The sequence below is a fragment of the Sparus aurata genome, chromosome 18 (assembly GCF_900880675.1).
Source record: "Sparus aurata chromosome 18, fSpaAur1.1, whole genome shotgun sequence".
Taxonomy (NCBI): domain Eukaryota; kingdom Metazoa; phylum Chordata; class Actinopteri; order Spariformes; family Sparidae; genus Sparus; species Sparus aurata.
In genome coordinates, this window is record NC_044204.1 from 19,310,750 (window position 1) to 19,337,575 (window position 26,826).

General features: G+C 40.7%; 1 protein-coding gene across 1 annotated transcript; it reads right to left on the minus strand.

Moving 5' to 3' along the window:
- Positions 1-810: 810 nt before the first annotated feature.
- On the minus strand, positions 811-6,458 carry adrb2a (adrenoceptor beta 2, surface a). Its single transcript, XM_030397371.1, has 2 exons — positions 6,279-6,458; positions 811-5,979 (listed from the first exon to the last, which is right to left on the minus strand). The coding sequence occupies exon 2, from the start codon at positions 5,977-5,979 to the stop codon at positions 4,738-4,740; it is 1,242 nt and encodes a 413-aa protein (XP_030253231.1). The 5' UTR covers positions 6,279-6,458; the 3' UTR covers positions 811-4,737.
- Between the last annotated feature and the right edge of the window lie 20,368 nt (positions 6,459-26,826).

A 26,826-nucleotide genomic window follows, 5' to 3' on the forward strand; every position in this document is an offset into this window, starting at 1 on the left:
TTTTTTTTATGTGACCTGACAAACTAATGTGCCGTAGCATTTCTTGTCCTCGAAAGTAATGCTAGTTAGAGGTGTCTAAACATATGAAGCGGTCTCATTAATCCTCACAGCCGGCCAACACAGTCATTTCACAATCATTTAGGCAGAATGAACGATTAGGAGGCGGAAAATATGGGCGATTCAGTCATGCAAAGTATGACTTGTCATATGGACTATACTGTTAAATTACCCCACTGTGTTATATGAAGAAAAAAGAAAATACTGTGCCTGAAAAAGCACAGTGTCATTTAGAAATACTCTTAAGTGTCCCACGCTGTTGTTTGCCATGAAATCCCAATGTTAACTGATTAACAAAACCTATTAGATGTTTAACTGCTGTTAAAGTTTTTAATCTTTACTCAGCATACGAACAGAAGAGAAGAAAGAAACATGAATAGTCCTCTCCACTATGGCCGACTGAGTGCCAAATATTAAGACATTTTTATGGCTGTATATATCTCTGCAGTCCTCCTCCCATGGATTTCTGGGATCAAATTAGGTGCTCTGTATGATATATGATAACTTGAAGCACTGAGCAGTTTCAAAAGGAGAATGGAGACATTTTCATAAAATCCAGATCACCCCTCTGTCCGTCAATCGTTCTGGATCGCTTGCTGATGAACGGTTTACCCAAACTGAAACATGCTTAACTGGTGTCAGATGCGCTCAAAAGCCTCAACTTATTCCTCATATTTTTATATTTAGGGTTGGGATCTACCACTCACTGTTGTGCAATTCAGTGATCATAAAGGACACGGCAATGAGAAAACACGAGGTGCAACATGTACATAATTTATTTCAATACAAATGTTACAGCACATACACATTGCTTTTTTCATAAATATCACAGGACACCACATCTCGTAACAGGCTTCATTACCTCAAAAACAGTGACAAAAACTTGTGCGAAAATAGCTTGCAAACATTTAGTAAACATTCAGCTGAGTGACCGTTTTCTTTCCACTCTGGCCATGAAAAAAGGTTCACATACGATAGGTTTACTTTTGACGGCTAAAGCAACATTTAAGTTCCATAGAAAATTCACATTCACGTACATCGATTTGTCAGAATAATCCACCTTCAACCGCGTCCGTGCAGAGGTTCTGCAGCCATCGCCTCTCTGTCTCTCCTCAGTCTCAAACAGGAAAGACGACTTCCACAAAAATATTATGGTACGAGAGAACAGGCCCGACTCTCTGGCCGTTAATTGTTTACAGTTCATGAACTCGAACATGGATTCAATTGTTCAAAAAAGTCGACAAGTGTGTCAGGAAAGTGCTATACAGTGCTGCATGAAGTCCATGATGGGGAGTAAAGTGACTTATTTCAAATCTTGAAGCCATGATCAGGTCAAAAGTGGTCCATGACATCTGTCTGAATCTCTTACAGTGAATATATATCTTCTAAGACTTGTTTGTCAGCCAGGATTAACTTTTAAAGAACCTTTAATGTTTTGCAGGGTTGACTTTATCGAAAGCTGAATGTCGTTGGCAGAACCGAACCTTGTTGAATGCATCAGTAGATCAGGAGGTTCGTGGCTCTTAACCACCAGCTGTACTTGGAATGGAATGTTTGTAGTGTCAGCTAATCATCTGAGACTCATTGCACGTAACTGTGTTGTGTCCTCCAGCGTGAGGAGGTGAAGACATGAATTACATTCCTTATTATACAGGCGTATTGATGAAACAGTAACCGTAAATAACTCTGAGACAGCTGAGGTGCAAGGAGAGGCCACTGCCAGGAGGGAGCAGTGTGGATATATAGTTCACAACCCGCTCCACCTGGACTAAAACAGATCACTTTGAAAAGGAAAAGGCACCACAGTCCACAGGTACATCACCACGACGAACACATAGCAGACATGCAAACCATCACATGTGAATTGACTCTAAAAACAAAAAAAGGCATATGTGTAAAATACAGACTGTTTTTTTTTTTTTTTTTAAATCCAGCTGTGACTCATCAATTAAGCGCAGTAACTGTGAATGAATAAATACATATATCAAAATCTTGGTCTTGAATCTGTCTCTGTTTTGTGCTTTGTGCATGCTGTACAGTGAAAATGTTGAAATCAAAAAATAAAAAAGCCCTGGAGTCCCTCTGACATCCAACCCCTGCATTTACTTTGCTGTAAATCCATGGAAAAGAAAAACAGGAAAAAGATCAACACACTGAAAGAGTTTGTTTTTCACATGGCAAACATTGACGTATGATGACAGCGTGACTACGCCGATTCCTGACATCTGGGACAACAGTGTCGACCAAACCTGGCGGATACAGTACATAGAGATTCCTCTGAGGGAACAAAGTTCACAGTTTTGACGGTGTCATCCGACCTCATTCCGGAGGCAACGCTACATGAACTAAAACACAGGTCACTGACACCGATTTAGACTGGTGGAGAATCCCTGCCCCCCGTCTTCAGTAGCCACATTTAGCGTGCTGTCACTTTGATCAGAACATGTGCGAGATTGCCAAACAGACTTCGGAATGGGGGTTACATCTGCAACAACACCTCTGTTCCTCCTCCTCAGTTTAATGGCCTTACAGTTCAGCTATTTAGTGTGGGAAAAGTCCTCCAATGAAAGCCGTGCATGCTCACTGCTCATCTGTCATCAATGCTTGCTGCAGTCCTGTGACAAAAGCATGTGATCTTAAAGCTGCACTATGTAGTTTTGGGGAAGACATTTTAATCAGAGAGAAAGGTCTCCGTTGACCTTAAAGGACGACACACTTTCATACTGATTTACTTTGTTTATATTTGGACCCTGCCGCCCGTCCAACTTCAGACTGGGGACCTTATTGTGCAGAGTATCAATACATGTATACTTTTGAGTTTGTATTACTACCTCATTAATATTGAAAATATTAAAATCCAGAGCTTTCATTTCTTTCTACAAAAATACATAGTGCCCCTTTACGATGGGTGATAACATTAGTGAGTCTCATTTCAGGTCGGCCCGTTGGGTCTCGCAACAACCTACAAATTGGTAACTTTTGTTATCAGCCAACCTACTTCTGGTGTTGTTTATTACAACGGCGTTATCTGATGCCCCAGCAAACCAGAAGGGATAATAGATTTATTTGTGTTTATCGGGCTGGGCTCAGCATTTCCTGGAGACCGCAAACCAAGCAGACTGACCTAAATTGACTGAAACAACTGGAACAGCTGAGGCACCGTCTCTTCAAATGTGACACGGATTTCACGGAGATGGAGACATCCGTTTACACTGAGGAGACTCTGGGAAATGTCAGGGGAGCGGTGAGAAAGGTGCACGGCTCGGGACTGTTTTATCATCTCGGCCTGGAACTTTGTTATCACTCGGCTATTTCGACACACTGTTTATTATTGTGTGTGTGGTTTGTACCCTTGTGCCATGACTGAGGAAACTGCCTCTCCGGTTTCAGTAAACACAGCAGATGCTGAAACACAGCAACCACATAACGTAATAAACAAACACGGCCTGTGCAACAAAGGGGATCCATAGAGCGGGGACAGGGGGTGAATAGTTTAAATTTTGCTTACGTAATGGCAACATAATGTACAAAAAACTGATTTGGTGTTTCACAAATGAACCCAAGGACCGAGTGCAAGATATGACTTGTGGGCTGTGCAGTAGCAAACTTTCAAAGAAATTCATTTGAATGCATTCATACGACAGCTGCAAGCTTCAAAGGTCAAAACCCTGGATTAACCACATTAACCATCCGCGGAGAAAGATATCAAATACCTTCAGGGCTGATAATGGAAATCTGGCTGATAGTATGTAACTTATATGAACTTGCACATTTTACCATTTCACTAGCAGAGGTTAGCCCCAGGCATTTCTCATCGCTCAGCAGTGGCATGCAGATAAGTTCATATCTCTGGTGCTATCTGCTGGCAACAGAAACTCCCATGCAACAGGTTGTAAAACACTAGAGCACGGAGGAGGGCCTCACAACATTGCTGAGCAGCTGGGGGGAGAGAGAGACAGACAGAGAGAAAGACAGCACGAGAGAGAGGGAGAGAGACAGGTTCTGCCACACCTGTTGTTGATCATCTTTCACGCTGAGGCAGCATCAAAGAAAAATGGAACCAAAATTAAGCCAATTTATATTTTTTCTTTGATTTGGAATGTTTTCCGTCTAACAAAAGTACCAAAGAGGCATTAAGTTTGACCCTTCCATACTCCTCGTGCATATTCACTATCCACGCCGAATGGAATTTATGGCCTCCGACAACATTAACTTTGAATTTTAAAAACACATTTTTATGTAAGTATGTTCTGAGACAGTTTGCCAAGAACTCTGAGATAAAAACACACGCCTGCAAATTCAACTGGAGCCAGATCATTAGCAGTTACACAATGCACAGATCATTTAGTAGCATAAATACCCAGCTGAGATACTGTCCTCCTGCGGACAGTGAGTTTATGTGATCTATTTTAACAGCCAGTCTAGAAAAACAAATTTAAAAAAAAAAGGTGCGATGAGGTAGATGGAAATTAAACATTAAATGTAACAAAAGGAAAAGGGCTCTACCTACAGTATTAGAAAGAGGAATACTCTCCTCAGCTGATCATGATTATTTTTTAAAACAGTCTTCAGAGACACTACCAGTCATGTCGACTGGTCTTACCTTCATAAGTCAATTTGAAAAAACCTTTATGATAGCAGTGTAAACACGTCTGGATTGGCCTTCTTAGGGATCCTACTTTAAAGGACAGTAGTTACAGTCGATAGGCCTTTGCTGCAATTCCCGTTGGGGTCCACCGCTTTGTCCACACTGCAGACCCCCGCTCCCTTCCCCAGACACCCTTCATTGGTTTCACTGTCCTCCGAGCTGCCTTTACTCCTCCCTTGCTGCTCGCTTTGCCAGCTGTGCCGGCTGTAGATGTATCCGTTCACGGGCCCCGGGTTGCTGAGGCGGTTCCTCTTCATGCAGAGGATTTCCTTGAAGGCATACCTGAACTCGGGACTCCGACAGTAAATGAGCGGGTTGAAGGCAGAGTTTGCGTATCCTATCCAGTTCAGTATCCTGAAGGCAAGGTCGTTGTGCTGCTCCTTCCATATGGCCACCACCACGTTGAGCAGAAAGAAGGGCAGCCAGCACAGGGTGAAGATCCCCATGATGATGCCCAGGGTCTTAAGGGCTTTGTGTTCTCGCAGGCAGAACTTGGCCTTCTTCTGGCCACGCCCATTGTTGGCCTCCAGAGAGTTGAGGTTGCTATTGTCGCTGTTATGGAAACGTCCAACGCTTTGGTCAATCTTCTTGAGCTGGCGCTTTGCCTCCTGGAAAACACGGCTGTAGACAAAAACCATGATGACCAAAGGGATGTAGAAGGAAATGATGGAGGAGGTGATGGCGTAAGCCATGTTGGTGGAGAACTCACAGCAGTTACTGTCCTCTATGCACCTCTGAGCAACTTCATCATCTGATATCCACCACTTCATGTGGATGGGCAGGAAAGATATCAAAGCGGCTATCACCCACACCAGCACCACCACAATGCGGGCTCTGCACTTGGTCAGCATGGACTGGTAGCGGAAGGGAGAAGTGATGGCCAAGTAACGGTCTATAGCTATGACACACAGGGTCTCGATGCTTGCAGTCACGCAGAGCACGTCGGTCGCAGTCCAGAACTCACACCAGAAACTACCAAAGTGCCAAGTCTTGAAGATGATGTAACAGGCACCAAAAGGAATCACAATAAGACCCATGACCAGGTCAGCACAGGCCAAGGATGTGATGAAACAGTTGGTAACATTTTGGAGACGCTGGAAGCGGGCGATGGCTGTAATGACCAGGATGTTCCCAAAGACGATGCACAAGACGAGTAAGGACATGATCATGCCCAGCAGGATCATTGTTGCCTCGCTGTAACTCTCTGCCGGGTCTGGTGTGGTGACCATCTCTGTGCTCAGATTAAGGTACCCTGGGGGGGTTGCACTTCCCATCTGATGAGACCATATGTGGATAACATACACACACACAGACAGACAAACACGGAGTCACAATTTAAATCTATAAAAGTGGCCTGATAAGAACATATGACAAAAGACTGTTCATAGAAATGATATGCATGTAAAACTAGCACTAACAAATATGCACAGATGTGTGTTGTTGTTGGTTTTCTTCTCACAAAGAAAGAGAAAAGAAATGACACCACAAAACAAACTCATTACATATTGTAGGCTTCAGCAAGCAAAGCTTATGAAATGTATTAAACAAGCCAACAAAAAATAAAAGAACAAACCTCCACAGGTAGCTGTTTGCTTTCCTGCCTCCCATAAAAAGTAGAAATGTCACTGTTCAGGTACTTCCTGACAAATATTCACTGTCACATGTCCTTCTGCCGGCCGACTGTTATTCTTAATCTCCGTGAGCCCCTCACTCAGTCCCTCAGTAGAGCAGTGTTTCTTCTAATGTGTCTCCCGGGCTATTTGTCAGAGCCCTTATAACATGCAGTGATGACATCATGGTCAGGGCTCAGCCAATCACACAGCCCGCCTGTGGAGGGTGCTGAGAGCTCCCAAGAGTTTGAACACATTGTCCCTACAGCCGCTGCTGCAGGGCAGCAGGAGTCGAAAGCTGCAAACACAAGTAAAGGCTTTTATGACTTATAGATCGAACATGGGATCTTTTGAAAATAGAAATGATCTTAAATGTACTGCGCATACACCCTTGTTTAGAATGCATTTTGTCCAAAGTTGAGTTAAAAACATTTAGTCCAGCAGAGCAGTATATTCCTGTTAGTCTGGATCAAATCAAAAACAGGTGAAGCATTTCTGTGAATCCTTGTAAAGTGAGGAGAGAGTTAACCTGACCTTGGCGTATCAGCGTGACCTGCTTCTCCTGCCATGTTGTTTTACATAAAAAATATAGACCACAGCATTCACTAAAAAGTGAGAGTTCCTGAGCCATTGCAGATGCATGAAATCAAAAACATTTGTGTTTATGTAATGCTACAGTGATAAATATCTAAAGGTTACAGACTACAGAAATGTCCCCCCTAATTTCTGTTGCAGTCCTGAGAGTCTGCCCTGCAGGACACAAACACACTCTCACGCTATCTGGCATTAAAACGGAACAATGTTTCTTAGGATCCAAGACAAATTTGCATGAATGAAAAGCTTTGAAAGTCCATGCAAAGGCTGTAACAGGAAATCTGCTTATGCTAATTCTAAGACCTCCTGTAATATCGATGTGCCTTTTCCATCTAACAGACTGAAACTGATCAGGCACTGTCCTCCTCTTGCACTGAGTCAGCATGTTGGACTAACACTTAATGACTAGTTCTGAGTCCTGACACCACAAATCTCTCCAAAATCTGACAGGCATGCGCTGTAGGTTTAGAGGCGTTTATTGTGCATTTACTGCATTTCCATCCTCATCGTGGGCTCCACTGTCTTTGCGTTTGCTCTGTTCAGGATTTAGACCGCCTCACTCTTACACTAGATCACTGCAGTAAAATGATCAATGCTCTTTCAGACACCCTTCATCAATAGATGAACACACACTTTTTAAACATTTTTTTTTAGGCATTTCTCGTTATATAATGATTTTAGTGGAGTTCTTTCTGATAATAATCACGAGTCGAGGCAATTCAGTTGAAATACAGTCCTGTGGGAGGTCGCAGAGATTGTGAATAATATAACCATTATGATGAAGTGTGGATCATAAACAGGCTTTTGAGTTAAGTAGGTGTGTTTAATTCTGTGTGTGTGTGTGTGTGTGTGTGTGTGTGTGTGTGTGTGCCCAGCTCTGAAAAAAATAAATAAATAGAGAATGAATGCTTCAATGAGTGCAGACGCCACAGGCTCTGTGCTGCGTCCATGTACTGTACGTCACAATGAGCTCTCTCATGCAAGTCCAAATGCCTGCTAATGATGCAACAACACATTGGACCAGTTATCCACATGTTCAGCTCAATACTCAGCATTCATGCAGATCTAAAAAATCATTTTTATGACCTGCTTTAGCTTAGGCGCATGCATTGACTCCTGCTTTGACCCTTAAATTGCTCCGGGGTCTGAACTTGTGTTTCCCACCTTTAGTCCATCGCGAAGTCTCACTAACTTCAGGAAATGTCACCTTTAAATGTGTTTTAGATATTCATGGCACCCATCGAAAGACCTCTTCTCACTTTGGTGACTTTCTGACGTTTTGTCCACTTACTCACTATGATGCTTCTTGGCAGGTTTCCATGAACCCAGATATTCATGATCTCAGATTTAATTCAAATGTACTGCTGACCTGACCTTTCTTCTGGCACTACTGTTGGTCTGAAATCTTTCCACATGTGCCACAAAAATATCAAAGATCTCATGTACACATTGTTCTGAAATTGAGAGAACACATCTCCTCTCTCTCTAAAGGATAAATGTCAACACTGCAGCTAAGATTATCTTGAAATTGGCCGAGTACATTAAAGCTCCCAATTGAATCATGTCTGGAGATCTCACTGTCTCCCACGGCCTTATCTCTTGCACTTCGTTCAGGACAAGCCCCACATGTTCAGCCTCAATCCTGATCAAGCTCAAAGAGCGAAAAGGGGTCTGTATGTTGTCCGCACTTTCAGTAACACTTACAGTATATTGTGCAGTGTAGTGAACATTGTACCTTTCGTTTGATTAGTCGTACTTTAAAGAGACTTTTCATGTGTCTGCTGATACTGAAAGGTGTAACTGATAACATTCATTCATGTGGCATTTCACCGCCCTTCTTCCATTTCATTCCTGTGACAACACCGCTGTCGTTCGAATCATCTGACAATTTGTTGCACTAGTTATCTTGGCTAACACTGACAAGCAAGCGTTAACGTTGCTAACACAAGCTAGCAAACATTAACGTCAATACTGCGAGGTAGCTAACATTAAAGTTGCACACAAGCTAGCTAACATTAACATTGCTAACACCAGTTAACATTAACGTTGCACACACTAGCTAGCTAACATTAACATTGCTAACACCAGTTAACATTAACGTTAAACACACTAGCTAGCTAACATTAACATCGTTAACACTAGCTAACATTGAAGTTGCACACACTAGCTAGCTAACATTAACATTGCTAACACTATCTAACATTAACGTAGCTAACACTAGCTAGCAAGTGTTACTGATGCTAGCTAACGTGAATATTGCTTACACCAGCTAGCAAATGTTAATGCTACTAATGCTAGTGACGTTAACGTTGACATTGCTAGCTGCCTTTTGCACAATATGCTGGCTGCATAGAACTGTGCACAGAACTCAGACATCTTTGTGTTTTTTTTACTCGCTCACGAAGCACAGACACCACGTGACATCTAAGGTGTTTGGTGTCTATTGGCTCACAAACCTTGCTAGTAGCTGGTACCAACTGAGAGAGTTCTTGCACAGAGATACAAGAATAAAAACAAATGTCAAATCATTCATTGACAATCATGATCATGTTTTGTGTTTTTTTTAATAAAAAACACCTAACAACAATCACTGTAGATGTTTTTTTGATGATTTGTCTACAACCTTTAGCATTATGACGTTTACAAATAGATCTTATGAAGGAAAAAAAAAAACTGTTCGATCACATAAGCATGTTATTTTGAATGCTGGTTTTGAGCCCTGAACTCACTTCATATTGGCTACTTTAAATAAACTTCAGTGGACTACTGCACTTGTTGAACGACTCTGCTTGCTCTAAAAACCCTAAATGTAGTGTAAATGTAAATTCTGCTCAGTGCCCTGTTTCAGAAAGTGGGAGTCTGCTGTTCGATTAATCATGACTAGTTTCCTCAGCCTCTGACATCTGTCTTCCTGTATCCTGTCACTCGCAACCAGAGCCAAATCACATTTGGATAACCCTCTAACTGTCTTGGGTCCTGTCTCCTGTTAGATACAGTACACTGCTCTGTTTAGTCAAACACTGTTACTGTACAATAAATCTTTCTCCCCTCAGCACCGCATCTTCTTGGAATCCCACTTCATAGAAAGTGGTGATGTTGACCTGATGACCTGAACTGCACCTCCCACCTCCCCACAATATATTTTTCCGGTAAGCTCCTAGGAACAATACTTGGAGACATTGTTCCTCCAGGGAAAGCTTTCAGGAGCATGAGAGGAAATGAGAGAAACGAAACACTCTCTCTAACTTGTTCTCCTAAATGTCAAAATACTGTATGATACGCCCCATTGCCACATGTCTGTAAAAATAGACAACACCAAAGAAAACACATATTCAGTCTCTTGCTGAGAGTTAGATGAGAAGAGTGATCGTACACTCTTATTATGAACCCAGAGCTAGCGGCTGGTTAGCTTAAGTTTAGCATAAGGACTGGAAGCAGGGTTAAACAGCTAGCATGGGTCCATCCAAAGGGAATAAAAACCTCTGGTCAGCACTTCAAAATGCTACAGAATAGTAAAAATGACAAGTTGTAGTTTTATTGCAAAAACATGCTAGAACTATGGGCCTCGCAGATTTTAGCTTGCAAGGAAGCTGGATAGCGGGATCACAACAGTCCACCTTGCAAACTTTGCACTTGTGGGCAGAACTTAAGTCATTGGCAGTGATTCAGGTGTGACGACAGAGAGAGAAGGAACTTTTTGCTTAAAAAATACAATGGCGTCACCTCAAGGGGTTAGCATCGCTGCTACAGCAACAGTCTGCATAGAACAAAAGACTCCTGAAACTCGTCAGTTTTTTCAAAGAACAGCTTGTTGTGTTTTTGTTTTGTGTTCAACAAGCTTCTCAAAAAACTTGCTCCTCTGGGGACTGATAAAGTCAATCTCTGTAGATGTCCTTAAAAAGCCATTCAGTCTGCATCACGGCATCTGACTTGAAGATATTATTTTAGTATTGGCTGTAACTTTGATTCCAACTGAGTCACTCAATGCTTCAAACAGTCCAGCATCCAATAAAGACTGTAGACTGTTTCTGTTTCGTATAATTATCAATGTGTTTAAAAATGTATATATCTCTATATCTATATCTATATATCTATATCTATATCTATATATATATATATATATATATATATATATATATATATATATATCAGTATTTGACCATAAAAGGTTTATTTGCCTTCTTTTTCTCCCTCATGTCTTTTCCTTTTTTCTTTTCTTTTTTGGAAACCTGACTTCCTTTTAGGCAGCATGACCACGGTGCTCCTCTGGTGGCTCACTGCAAAGTCCTATCTGCTAGCCCCTTTGCCCCTGGTAGGAACATACCATTTACTGCAGATACAGGGGGGTGGTCAATATGGATGTTTACTTTTTGCCAAAAACAAAAAGTAAACAACTAGCTAAAAACAAAAAGTAAACAACTTACTAAGACCGTTAGCTTTATTACTATTTTTGTTGATGAAATATTATCTAATTATGATGAGCTGATAATTTAATATTTTTTTCATTTTTTTACTTAATTTTTGGCTCCCCTCATAGGCCCTTAGAATATTTCTTTAACATTAACATAACCACAAATCAAAAATACACGTTTCTCCTCTTACCTGCAGTGCTATTTATCCATCTAGATTATTTTGGTGTGAGATGCCAAGTTTTGGAGATATAAGCCATAGAGATGTCTGACTTCTTTAGAAGAATCTGAATCAAAGGGGATGTAAGTTGTGTCTCTTTCCAGAAACCATACTCCTTACTCAAGATAATCAACTGACCTTTTAAATGAGCGTTTTCATGTGAGGACTATTATCTTTCTACCACACTAATGCATCACAAAAGTCACCATGCTGAAGGAAGATTGAATCTATTTACAGTTTTTTTCGATTGCTAAGACGCATTGGTCGAAACTGAAGCGACATGTTCAAAACTCTTAGCACAGTCTGCAAAACAGAAATGCATGTGGGCTAAACTGTGTCTCACTTTTCATTGCTTTCAGACGAAGTGCATTCAGTGACCACAGTCACTGAAATGGATGAAGTCTTTTCTCATTCACTAGTTCACACCTGCAAAACACTATGCTTTAACAGCACATTTTTCAAATGCTAACACACTTTGTTCAAAACAGTTAAAAACACACTCAAAACAGAATGATAGGGGAAAAAACACCGGGAATTTCTGCTGTAGCCACATTGAAATCTATTGAAAATTATATCAAAATATTGACAATAAAATTGAATAAAAACGAAGATGCAATTCCAAACAGCTGATGGTAGTTTTCAGCTGAAAACTGATTCAGGTGATCTGCGTTTGGCCTCATTAGAAAGCATCCAAGGATGCCTGTGCTGTTTTTGCCTCCATACTCGCCCTTCTTGAACCCCGTTGAAGAATTTTTTTCAGCATGGATGTGGAAGGTTTATGATCACGCTCCACACAACCAGCTCTCCTTGCTGATGCAATGAATGCTGGTTGTGGAGATATTTCTCCCGAAGTCTGCCAGGGATGGATCAGACATTCAAGAAGATTCTACCCTAGGTGCCTTGCCAGAGAAGATATAAGATGTGACGTTGATGAAAACATGTGGCCGAATGTAGATGACAGGGTCTGAATATTACAGTATACATGTGTTGTTTTTTAGTTTTATCTCTTACTGTAATTTGTATTCTACCCCTGGAATTCTGAGATTCTGCGTTATTTTGTTTATGTAATCTTTATTTTTTGTATGGTCCTGAAGTACTTATGCAAAAGCACAAATGTTCTTGAATAAATCTCTGCATTCATGATTCAGTGTTGTTGCAATATATTACAGCATATACAATAATTTTGAACCAAAAGTGCAAAAGATCCTATATAAAATACTGAGTTACCTGACAAAAATCATTCTAATTTGAAATATAAGATGTATTTGATGTAATGTTCTTTGTTGTTAGCATTTTGTCGTTCCGTTTGTTAAGGGTGATTGTGTGTGTTTCCAAAGTGAGACAATGTGCTAGTGTTTTGTTGAATGAGCTTCTTTTGAGACAAGTATAAAGTGTTTTGTTGGTGAGACACACTTTTGGGCATGAGATTAACTGTTGAGCTGAGCTGCATGATGGAAATGCAGACTGTGTTAAGAGTTTTGAACATGTCACTTCAGTTTCGACCAATGCGTCTTAGCAATCGAAAAAAAACTGTAATGGACAAGAGGCTTATGCTGGTGACAGCGTGGGATGTAAACATAAGTGGCGTCCTCATCATCTGAGCTGTAATGTTAGCTAGCTTAGTAAGCCTAGTTAGCTTTCATGTTGTCCATGAGTAGGCCAGTTCCATTACATTTGGGACAGACATCTTAACAGCAGACATCTACAAAAGTCCCATCCAAACAATCTAGATGAACAAATAGCTCTACAGCTGAAGGGAAACATGTATATACTATTGATTTAAGGGGGTTTGAAAAAGATTTGAAAAAAGATTTGAAAAAATTCTTACATTTTACTGAAAAATTCTAATTTTGCATTCATAAGACGTTTCTCACAACTTCTGCAGGCGACAAATAGACACATTGAAAACGTCAAAAAATGCATTTCTAATTGAATGCGATGCTGCATATTCTTCCGCTACTGACTGTTCAGCCATGTCTAATCCACTCAATCTCTGACTCAAGGAATTATGGTCCAGGCCATTAACTCATTGGAACAAAGACATTCCCCCTGGGATTAATTCAGACCCTGAGCCACTAATTGGGTCTTTGGTAGAGGCCCCTAGGGGACTGTGGGTGAGGTCCACCCGTAAACAAATGGGTGTTTGACCATTAAAGACCAAAAACCCTCCACTGTTTGCACTGCTATGAAGCTGCAGAGGCAGAGTGTGTTCTTGTTGCGAGTGGAAAGCATCCAAGTCGGTATTTTCATGTGTGAGTCAGATGAACAGATGAACAGTAGGACAAAACTAAATGTATATTTCAGACAGATCAGACCGGAGCTGAGTCATTGTTCATTCACTTCGCTCCTGATAAAGTTCAGACGGAGGAAGAGGTCGTAAAAACAATTTACTGAACTATTCAACAAACGTTTGGGCTCCAGACAGAGTTCGACATATACAAAAGATAAATAGAAATGTTGCTGGGGGTCCAACCAACGTAACACATGCAGTATATTACACAGGATGCTGTCATATTTTACAGCATAGCACTATTTTAATTTCTGAATGTATGATCTTGAGTTTGCTTCACCCACACTCTCTTCCAGTCTTGTATTTCCAAGTAGGAATTCCCCGACATTTCTCCACCACAAATCAACAAACATTTCCCTGCATGATATTTATGGTTATGAAAATAATGTCTACCCCACTGCACAGTAAACCCTACAGTCAATGAGAGAGGGCAGAACAGCTACCCAAAGCTTTCCTTCGCCTGGCAGAAAAATTGCTGCTCTCATGGGAGTCACTTTGTTTGTCTGTCTTATTGATCGTGACACACACAAAGAGAAACACTCACAGAGGGGATTAGATGTATTATTATACATGTTTGAGAAGGTCAGAGGTTGAAATGCTGGGACTGACCTATTATGCTAACCAACATTTCCTGTTGGACGTTTCGGCCCAAACTCTGAGACTTAATGCAGGATTTATACGGTGAATTACGCAGTCAAGGCCTGGGCTGATTATTACCTTTGTTTAACCCTATGGGAAGAAAAGTAATTCATTACTGTCCTTGAGAAGATTTAATTAGTCTGCACTAATTTGTACCATTCAGCAGAAAGGTCCCTGTAGACCTCCAGTTAACACAGAGAGGAATTATAATCCATCTTTGCTCAGAAAAAACTTCAGACCTGTACTACTTTAAACACACAGTATGTAAAGTTCCGCTATTGAGAGACCCTCAGCAGCAAAACTTTACATACTGTGTGTTTGAAGTAGTACAGGAAACTAAATACAAGACACAAGTGGTGCGGGATCTTGGGAGTTGCTGTCTTCAGTCCCAAACAACCACGATTGCTAATGATCTACCTTCATGACAAAGGCAGAAATGTTAATGGACGTTGTAACGTTTTAAAGTTCTGTTCTAGTTACTTTATGTTTCCTGTGGAGGACTGTTTGTTTACTTCTAATGCAAATTGAAAATGTTCTTCTGCTGCATCCTCAAATTATAAGCATTTACCTCATGAAACATGCCTTGACTTTTATTTTGAAGCAGGAAACGCAATATTTCCATCACACATAGCATTTATCACAGGCGGTCAGTTTGAAATAGTTTGACGAAGTTTATTTCAGAGTAAAGGAACAAGAAGGAGCTGTTTGATGAAGAGCTGCAGGTGACAGGCTGCACAACTTCTCAGTGAGGTAACCAACTCCTTCTCAGGTTCCTTATTTGCCAAACAGATGCTTTTGCTTTTCACTTTCACAACAAATCCTCAACATATCATCTTGTTGGTCAACTCTCCTTTCTCTCATTTCGTCATAAGATAAATGTTGCTTCTGCTACTCTGTGCTACTAATCCATAGATGCCCAAACTCTGTATAACAATGATTACCGTGGTAAACCTATCCTGCAGATAGGCGACCGACTGAATTACACCATTATCTTTAGCGAAATGACTGACTTCTCGAGGTTTGAACTAGTGGTGTCACAAAGAAAACACTACATACTGACACTGCAACTAATATTTGAATAATTAAATATAATAGACATGATAATATGCTGGAGATAATGCAGCACCTCTTAAATCAATAAACAATACATGCAACAAAGAACTCCATAGTTCAAGAAATCTCTACAGCATCCACTGACACTCTTGTGGTCTGACACTCTTGTGGTTTTACACTCCCTGATCAATATGTTATCATATGTTCTCCTTCACTGTTAATGCATATAGGCAGCGGTTTATGTTAGGTGATGGTGGTGCAGTAAATAGAGATATAAATAAATGAACAGCCACTATTTTGTCCCGCAAACAGGCTGAATGAAAGTGATGCGTGAGCAGCCAGTCCCAGAGCTGCCGAAGATATGAAACGTCTGCATACATTTCTGGACACCATTTAGTATTAATGGAATGGAAATAAGGATGCAAGCCATTTTATCCTCCTGACCCTACGGTATTATCCTTAATCCAGTCCAAAAAAGATTTATAACCTCTGTGCTGTTGTAACCCACAACTTGTAACTTTTTAGTGTCGGCTGCACTAAATTAAAAACTTTCATATCTACAAGAATGTATTCATTTTTCTAACTGAGACACCTGGGAATAGAGTAGCCGATCCCTTCGAATTACAGTCCTTTGTTCTCCCCACTTCCACAATGATTTAGGAGAGAATAAACAGGGCAGAGGCTAATTTCTTTCTCTTTACCACTTAAGAAAGCCACTCCTGTCCTTTATCTGTTCCCTTCAAAGCTCTGTGACGGTGAGTAATCGCTGCAAAAAGTCAACATTTGACCAATTCCACGCCAAGTGAGAGGGACATTCGAAGCCAGTGACCATCTCCGGTTTTGTTCATTGCCATAACTTTGGCAGACAACCAGCTTGTATAAATAGCTGCAGACTTGGATGGTTTCTGTCTGCCGAAGCCATGAGATGGAATGAGACATATTCACAAGAAGTGTTTACAGTGAAAGCAAAAGGCACAGGGCATACCAGTAGTGACGGGACCTTTGTGTTTCAAAGACAGTACTTAGGAGGAGTGTCACTGTGTAAGCTGAAAACATTTACTTAGTCATTTATCCCTGATCTATCACTCCAGTAGTACGTACCACCCTTCCAGATATTCTGTACAAGTAGATGTAAGACTGGTAGTGATTAACAAAGATGCCTCTCAGCGCTAGTCTTATATTTACAGCCTTGAATTAGAGGAGCAGAACAATCAGACCACATAATCAACCCCAGAAGAAAGTGAGAAATGAAAAAGCCACATTTAAATTAACTGTGATAGATTTCATAATAACCCTGCACATGACCCAGAATTACCTTCTAGTGCTATAATTGCTATATGAGTGAGTGTGTGTGTGTGTGTGTGTGCGCGCGTGCAGCTGCAAACATTAAACTATATCTTTTGAATTGTTATCCTAACAACTTCTGCTGGCGATGTAAACACCTTCATGTGCAAACACAGATCTACAGTGATATTTAGAAGTTAACTGAGGCTATAGGAACAGGAATCCTTATATTCATTTATTTTTTGCTTTTTTTTCTCAGCAAGAAATATAGACGGCCCTGTGTTTCCTGCAGCTCGTGTTGTTTCAGGCTAACAAGATTAATTTAGATGGGGACCTGCCCGATCTAAATGACTGGGGAGAGAGGAAAGAACTACTTTGATTTGCCACCTGGCCAGAAAACAATTGCACTTGCATGATATAATTGCATTATAGATAGTTACAGCTTAAAAAGTTCAGTGACTTTGCCCAAAAAAAGGTTTAAAAAGTCAGACTTCTGCTACGCATGTGCACGGATCACATGAACAACCGCGAGTTTAATGTCTAATGTTTGGATAACCTCACCTTGCTTGGTAATCGTGTGCATTAGGGTGATATCCTCTTCCCCCATGTTTAATAGGAATTTAATTATTACTTTTAAAGCCCCTCATGGCCTGGCCCCAGAGTATATATCGGAGTTGCTATCCCCTGACAGCCCCATGTGCAGCATAAGATCCTCAGGCAGGAACCTGTTGACTGTTGCCAGCTCAGGACTTAAAAATAAGAGGGAACCAATTGCTTGCTGTCAGGGCTACTCGGCAGTGTGCTCTTAAAATCACTTCAATCTAGACTTGTTTCTATGGAAAGACCTTCCTATAATGTATTTTTTTATTATTATTATTATTTAGATTATTATTACCAGTAGAAGTCTGTGTGTGCAGCCGGACCAAATCAGTTGAAACTGCCCTGAATCTGAACTTTGCACTCACGTCAGTGCAACAACCTAATAATCTTTCCTGGTTTGGCTCCTACGATTGGCTTTTGGGGGAAAGCGGTATGATATGTGTCCTACAACTGCCATGGCACTCTGGCATCACAGACTTCTCTGTTCACAATGCCTTAACTGGTCTGTCTCTTTCTTACAATGTCCCTGAAGCAGCATCCTAACTTGGAACTTGGAACTTCACCCTAAACCAAGACATTAAAAGATGGTCTTTTCTAAAAGTCCAGGCCAGCTATTAAACCCTGAATGATTTATTTTTACTCTGTTACACTGTCACTTTTTATTTATTTCTTTTATAGGCTGCCTTTTATCCCACTGTTCTACTTTTCTTGACATAGTTACCGTTAAGTGGAGGCACATACTGTATTTTCTCTAAAACAATGACCAGATAGTCCCTGAAAGTTAAAATTAGAAGTAATTTGTTGAATTTAGCGAACTAGCTGCTAATCCATCTCACTCTGAAGAGAGGAAGTCGGACTTTTCTTCATTGGATGCTCTCAAAATTTTGTTTCTACAATCTCACTCTACCAAACCCATCTCCGAGTCACTAACCCTGTCTAAAGTTTCTATACAAATCATGATCTTAATATAATTCATGTTCCTTAACTTGTACTTGTTGCTTTTGCGTCCGCAACAAAATCGACTACTTGCACTGTTGGAAGTTCTGTTGGTTATATGGAAAAGTAAAATGCAGTGCATCATATTTGCATTTATCTTCTCAGGAGGCTTCGAATGTAATTTCTTTGCAATGAATGTAGCCTATATGACTCTGCAGTTCAGTCCAGTGAAGCATGAAATTGCAGACGCTGCTGGCAATCCGCTCATTTCTTTTGAATTAAGAGTAATGCGCCAGAAGAAGCATGAAATTCACGACAAATGTGGAATTAATAGATTGAATCGAGACATTAACTAAAACATAAACATGAACAAGTAGCTTTTTAGTAGCGATTACTTCTTATGAGCTGCAAGCTCTTGCATTTGTAGCAAACAAACCATTGATTAGATCAAGCAAATGTTTTTTAAGTCGCTGATTAGTTTAATAATGTTCCATATAAATGGTCTGAATGAACTCAGCTGTTTCCTACCTCATAAAATAGGCCAAAGTGAAGAGGAACGCTATATGTAAACAACACAACTATTATCTGATCAGTGATTATTTTCAGATACATCCACAGTTTATCCACATCTCCTTTCACTGTGTGCCTTTATGAGTTAGAACGCAGCTGTCTTGGATCAGCCATGTTGTGACGTATTCTCCACATTCAAGAACAACAAATCTGATTCACTAATCAGATTTAAGCAGCTCCATTAAAATAACTTGTATTATTTTATTTTATTTTTACTTTTTTTTTCTCACAAAGGCAAGTGCCATTGTTGGATAATATATCAAGCAATACCATATAAACTGCACTCCATGAAATTAAGCACGGTAATCAGAGGAACCGACAATCCAAATAAGGAAGAAGAGAACATCTGTATACTGGTATTGCTCTCTGAAGGATTGCTTTTTCTTCCCGGCTGCTTTTATCTGTATCTGTTTTATTTGTGGTTTTGTGGCTCAAACACTTCGGTGTAACAGGAAAAACAGCGCACTATCAGAGATAGTTCACATGGTTCCTGTGGGGACGGCTAGAGATGTGCATTGCAAACTTTGATGTCTTATACTTGTTTCCATTTTTCAGTTCAGCGTTTTTCTTTCACTCTGTGGAGGAACAAGTCTGAACTTTCATCTTAAGGATAACAGAAAACTTGTTTCATACCCAGAGGAACATTACCATATAAAGTCCTCTTAGGTCACCTCGTCTGATCGGTTGTCATTACTGACAATTTTGGACTTGGAGGACTGTTTTCAGTCTCTCTTTACACAATGAGCTGCTGCTGCCAGTGAGTCACGCTCCTGTCTAGCATTCAGATGAAAAAATAAACTATCAGATCCTGTCCCCTATGAAATATAAATATACTCAATAGCTGCTGGAATTGAAAAGCATACATTTGGTTGTTGTTTCTGAAGGTTGCAAAACTTGAATCATGCAAAACCTAAAGGTATAATAAATCAGTGCAGATTAAAGTCAAAACCAACAGCTTCCAGTTTGACTCTGAGGAGACCTCCTGAGGATGATGTAAGCTATCAGTGTGACTGAAACCAGGAAGTTGTAATGGTTCAAACAGATTACATTTAAGGCGGTAAAGGATTGTGACCTATGTGTAATTCACTGCTCAATCTAAGCCAGGTCGACAATGATGAATGCACGAGTGATTTTATTGGCAGTTATACTACATTTACTTCATGTAGCACGACTGCAAGGCTAATGTAAGCCGCTATAGAGAGGCCTAAAGCCTACAACAATAAAAATGCAACCTGTACTTCTACATATTTCTGCATTGCCATGTGGGAGAATATTACTTCTGGCCGACATGATTTGGGGTCTTTTCATGAAATAATTGCTTTACTCATTCATAATAAGTTCTTTAATGTCACTGACATATTGCAATTAAATCAGTGAAGTCTGGTGAAGTCAGTGGTAGAAAGAAATATGTCAATCACACCACATTTTAGAGAAGTTCTCCCTGTCATCAGTGTGACGCAGGATTGAGGTTTTTATTTCTATGGACTGTGTTCACAGAATCCAATCTGAATAAAGCCAGAGTAATCATCCTGTGACGTGTCTCTGACAGCGTAATGATTGTAAAACCAACCGAGTGACCAGAATATTTGATTGTTTTTAAAAGTGCGTTCTCGTGTTGGGACACAAGACAACAGCGCTGTCGTCACAAACCATCTGCTGTCCATGTTTGTGTTTATCCTGCAGATGTGAGCGATAATGAATTAACATTGCTTCTGCAGCCTTGATTAGTTGTGCTTTGCTGACTACCAATCAGGCACTCAACTGCACCAGCAGGTCAACAGCGACTGCGTTCACGCTCAAAGCTGCTACGAGAGAGGCTAAGAATCGACTGAGCGGTAAACATGCATCAGAACAAGCCCTGACCCTGAATTTGCAGGTCAACAACCTCATACTGCCTCTGAGCCTGCGGTGCAGCGGCCGATGAAAGCCGCCTCACTTCGCTGACCCTGTCTGTGTGACGTAATGGAGATAAATTGTATCTTAGCCGTTCTCCCACTGATGAACCTCTGTAATCTTGGCATGAGAAGGATGGGACGTGCCTGCAGGATGAGGCTAATTAGAGGTCATTATCACACTAATGACTTTACGGCACAATAAAACAGCCTCGCAAAACTGTGCAAAAATCACAGGTTAAACTCGACGGCACTTGTGTCCTTTGATTTTCTTTTCTTTCTTCGTCTACACAGCTAAGTGCAGTCGCTCATTCTGGTAAATTTATGTTAATGTTTCCAGGACACAGCTCTTTCATTTCCTCGTCAGGCTCAATCTCGGTGCTAAACGTGGGAACATCATGTTGTCGTCCTCATCAGAGATACCATCAATTAATCTCTGACCCTTTTTCTGCAAATCTGACAGCAGACACATACACAGATGAGGAGAGGCGAAGCTTTTATTTGGTTATATTTGAGACAATAAGACAGTCTGGGTCATAATGAAAGAATAAATGAGAGGAACATTGCTTAAAAAATGTTTGCCTCACAGCCAACCAACATATGAGCTCTGAAGGTCCCCAGACAGACTAAAAAGATTAATTTACTGTGTGATTAGCTACTGTATAGCCACAGATGTGGAAATATTCTTGTTAGACCACTTTTTCAATGAGCTTTTATTCCATGCAGTCAGTTGAAGTGACGATTTATGTAAACATGCTGAACCGAGGACAAGGAGGTTAACCCTTCCTGGCCGCCTGCGACACAACTTGTGACTTAATGGAGAAAAGCGACTACTGAGATTCCACTGTTGAGCGCCAGAGAAAAAGAAAAACTAGCGTTAATCTCTCATTTTGACAAAACAACAAACATAATCATAGACCGACTTGGCCGAGTAGGGCGGCTGTAGCTCAGCGGGTATAGCAGGTCGGCTAGTGATCGGAAGGTCACTGATTCAAATCCCAGCTCCGGGCTGAGCTGAGCTGCATGTCGAAGTGTCCTTGAGCAAGATACTGAACCCCAAATTGCTCCTGATGTGTGGCACCTTGCATGGCGGCCTCTGCCACCAGTGAGGGCCCTGCGATGAGCTGGCGACTTGTCCAGGGAGTACCCTGCCCTCGCCCAGAGACAGCTGGGATTGGCTCCAGTCCATTAAAGGAATAAAGCGGTTCCAGACAATGGATGGATGGACTTGGCCGAGTAAGGTGCTACTTCTACAGCTGAGAGAGATCAGTTAGCTCAATAACCACCAAATATCGAGTCGCTGGCCCATCACTGCCTCCTGTGTGCTCTGTCTCGGGTGGCCCAGCTGTGTTTAGAGTCGTGATGTTACAAAAAAGCTTTAATTTACAGCTTTGATTTACATGTGCACAAAATTAAGAGGCATTGGAAGAGAGATTTTTGTCTTGTCAAGTCATTAGAGGCTGCATTACAGAAAGTATAGGTGTATTGGGGCGCCGTTTAGCTCAGTGGGTAGAGCAGGCGTCCCATGTACAGAGGCTTTGTCCTCACTGCAGCGGCCCTGGGCTTGAGTCCCAGCCTGGGGCCATTTGCTGCGTGTCATTCCCCCTCTCTCTCAACCTGTTTCCTGTCATATCCTTCTGTTGTTCTGTCAATAAAGCCTAAAGGCCAAAAAAAAAATATTCCTATCTCATAGTATATCAGACTTTGATCCTTTGTCTGCCTGCTCATCCCTGTGTCCAAGCCTATTTGTTTATTTAAAAAGGTCCCGGCTATTTAACTGTTCTATAAAGATTTTTTTTTTTTTTTTTTTAAGCTACTAAAAATATTATACACAGACTGTAATATTAACACAATATATTACTTTTAAATGAAGGTAACTAGTCATTTTTAAAGTAACTCGCCCAACACTGATTAGAAAGAAGAGGATCCCAGTTTGCCCGTGGGAGCTAACAAATTCTGTGTCATCCTCATGACTCACAAGTGGTTTGAACGGTAAATTGACTGTTATTATATCAACGCAAAGTCCGTCAGCATTCCTCCAATCGCCGATGCTGGTGTCAGAGGCTATACTGCAAGCTTCGCCTGCTCATTCGGAGCGATAAAAGCACTCAAATCGAGGAGCCACTGGGAGCTAATTGATTTTTGTAATGACGACCGTGACGCATGAAGGGGAAAAAAAGGAAGAAATCTTGTCCCCAGTTAAAAGGAAAAGGAGTCAGACGCCTATTGTGAGCAGGTTTGTCAATGTTATAGATGCCTGCATTGACTTAGTGTGTATTTAGCTAATTTCAGTTAAAAGAGGCCAGCATGAGCATGCTAACATTCAGCATGGTAGCATGCTAACATTTGGTAATTAGCACTAAACTAAAAGTACAGCTGAGGCTCATGGCTGATGTCTTTAGCTTTGCATGCATCATAAACAGCATTATAAGAATAACTGAAAGGCTGATCTGATAATAGTGCTCGAGGTCTGTCTGTATAAACTCACAGCAACACATCCAACTGTTGAGATATTCGAGTCTAGAGCAAAGTAGTGACCCGACAGATGGACGCTGCCACACTGATACCCTGGTTTACTGATCCGACACAATGGAATCAAAGTAAAAGGTGGAGTCATGAAAGAGGAGAGGACCATGATGTGTATGAACGCGTGTGTGATCACCCTTGTGAACAATGTGTGTTGAGTTGCTGGGGGTAAAAACATGTCACACCAGTTTAATTCTGTGACAGTTTATATCTATCTCACCCATATATTTAAGGTTGTATGTGCTGTGTTAAAGCATGCGATATTACACTCACTTTTTTGGTGCATGACTGAAAAAAACTGTGCGAGAGAGAAACAGTTTTACTCGCTGAAAGAACACTCCGGAAGTGTTGATTACTAATCTTAGGCTGCTAAACTGTGTGACTGGGAGGTGTTCTTTATTTTTTCTGCCTCACCCTCACTTCTAGTTCCTCTTTTCTGCTGCCAGGACACACACAGTTCAGCACTTATCAGATACCACCCAGAGGAAAAGGCAAATTGAGGTTACATAACCATTTTTCGCATGGGCCTGGGTTAGTATGGGTGCTGCGGTGGCTGCCGTATCCGCCGGTGGAAATAATGCACAATACTCTCTTCCAGATAATGAACTTAAACATATTAAAACATTTTGAATACTTCTCCTCCTGTTATTCTTTACCTGCAAATTGAATGCTTGAGGAATTTCTAACACATAATTATCATTATTTAATGATTAGTATATTAATGCCAAGCATCATAGTCAATGGACATTAGCGTAATGTAAATAGTTTCACACTGATACTCTTTATATTATATGTATTTGGCTCTGTGTGCTGTGCAAAATGGACTTTTGAACTTGCCTCGAACCCCTTAAATCCCTTGTAGCCTTCAGTTTTACATTTGATTTCCCTATGGCTTGTAGGATGCATTTGTTTGTTATATCTGGAAAAGGCATTTGTTTATCATACCCGGAAGAGGCATTTGTTTATTGTCCAAGTAGCGGACATTGAGCATTTCTTCCCCAGATTTACATGTTTTTTGTTTATATTTTTAAGTAGGCTGGCCTGTAAGCATTTCACTGCCTGTACCACCACAAGCCAACACAGACCTTCTTACTCTGGGCGAACGGGCAATGTCTGTAGTTTGTACAGACTTTGTACCTTTTGTTGTTCATGTTCAATGGATACACCTTTCTCTCTGAAAAAGTCACTTTTGCTTCATTGTCCTCTATTATGATTTAATGAACTTTCTACTGATTCTCCTGAAATTTTTTTAGATGCATCTATATGGTCAGTAAAGAAAATACAGGAATTCACCGCTGTTTCACTGGAAAACACCTCGGGTGGTGTCACAATAAATAGATATAACTTCCTCAGGTTCTCAGTAAAAAAGAAAAACAACAACACCACTAATGTTTGGTTTTTTAAAGTTCTGGTAAATTCATCTACGTTCTCCTGAATCAAATATTGTATGGCACTTGATGCTAGCTGCTGGAAGAAGGTAGGAAAAACAAAAATAAATAGAGATTTAGGCCCCCCAAAATTGATCTAGGTCTCTGAGGGTTAAAATACCATGCTCACTTTTGAGATGAACTTGTCTGCTGTTCACAGTGGGACCTGGCTGTATCTAACACTGGCATATATTTTCCTCTAAAAAATGATATGTAAGTGTGTGTGTGTGTGCATGCCTTAAGTCAGCATCCTGTCACAGACCCAGATCTTTAAAATAATCTTAAAATACTTTAAACCAAAATGAAATAAACCTTGAATTAAATTGTGCTGTTAAAATATTGTGCAAATTTAAATATGTGTGCTGCACCTAAACTATGCCTGGGCTATTTATACATTCTTGCCGTAGCCCATGTTGTGTAACAATGTGACCATATGGATGGAGTTTTCACATTCACTCACAGCCATTAAATACAAATCAATGACTGTATGAAGTATCCACCCCCCTTCCCCACAATCCCCCACCACACCAAGCATGTACACATGGCCTCTTCCCACGGCTCCGCACTACGGAGACATGAATGAGGTCAGTGACTTGCCGCTATTGCTCGGCTTGTGTCAGTCACCCGTGTTTTGTTAAACATTGTATGGATCCAAGTCTTTCATGTAACGATGAACGATAACAGACAGGCCAATGCATCACAAGGCTCACAGACAGATTGGGAATGTTCACCATGTTGAGTGTACTCGACTCGATTTCCCATCAAAGTGAGAACACCACATGTACTGCATATTTAGGGATGTTTGAGTGTTTGATGTGTGACATACGGAACAGCCGGACTCTCTGCTCTTCACCCAAAATAAACATGTCGGCTCACTGGCAGGTTGGTGCCTGGTGAAGAACAAGAAATGGCGCACTGCAGTAATACGCTGACCTCGCGACGCAAAACTGAGCAAAACCATGAAAACCAAAGATTTGTATGAACTACATACATTCTCTGCTTGTATGGGCAGATCTCCATGTGTACTAACCTTTCTCACTGGGTTGTCACAGATCCCAGTATTCACAATTACTTTTACCTGATCAGTAGTGTTGGTCAAGCTGATTCCCCTATTGCATCAATATGTTGCTCATCATCCTAATCTTACTGAATTTGCGACACATTGCAGTAACACCACTACCTCTCCATGTCATGTCAGTCTACCCTGACATTTAACCGATCACTTGAATATTTCCTCTCTTGACACTTCCACGGTCAGAGCCCGGGTTCAGAGAGCGCTGTTTCCGCTTAGCTGATGAAGATTTAATGTGTTTCTCGAGAACACTTAAACTGAATGAAGTTTATACACAAGGACAGATTGGTCTTCTCCCCTATAACGTGTTCTTCTTCTCCTTTTTTTTTTTTTTTTATCATACTCACATTTTATCAAATTGCCATAAGTGATATACTGTGTCTAACATGAGGACAGAGTTCTGAAAGGATTTTAAAGAAGATGAGTTATGAGTGCCCAGGACCACACACTGTTCATGTTGTTAACTATATGGAGGGCCATGAATGTGGGTCTAATATAATAAGACAAACTGTCTGCAGCCATGCTGGCAGCTCTTTGAGGCGGTGAGGCAGTGCCTTGGCATCAACTTCAACTTCAGCTTTATTTATTTATCTAGCACCTTTCATACACGAATGTGTATGAAAGGTGCTTCACAGAACTAAAAACAATACGAATAAAACAGATAACAATAATTCAATGATTAAAAGGCAGACAGCTAAATAATCACAGAGGCATAGAAATTACAATAACTGCAAAAGTGATAAAAGGCTAGAGGATGAATAAAGAATAAAATAATCAATTAAATAAGTACAAGCATGGAGTAAATTTAAGAGTCAGGACACAAACGAGAGCAAGACAGACACGAACTGAGTGACATAAAATAAATAACATAAAGATAAAAAAAACTAAAACTAAATGACGAGGCACCCTAATTAAAGGTCAGGCTAAAAAGATATGTCTTTAGATGTTGTTTAAAAATCTCCACAGTGGTCATGCTTACAATGACACTGCTAACATGCT

Bases quoted from the DNA above. Each gene is read 5' to 3' on its own strand.
- adrb2a (XM_030397371.1), bottom strand. From the start codon at position 5,979: ATGGGAAGTGCAACCCCCCCAGGGTACCTTAATCTGAGCACAGAGATG.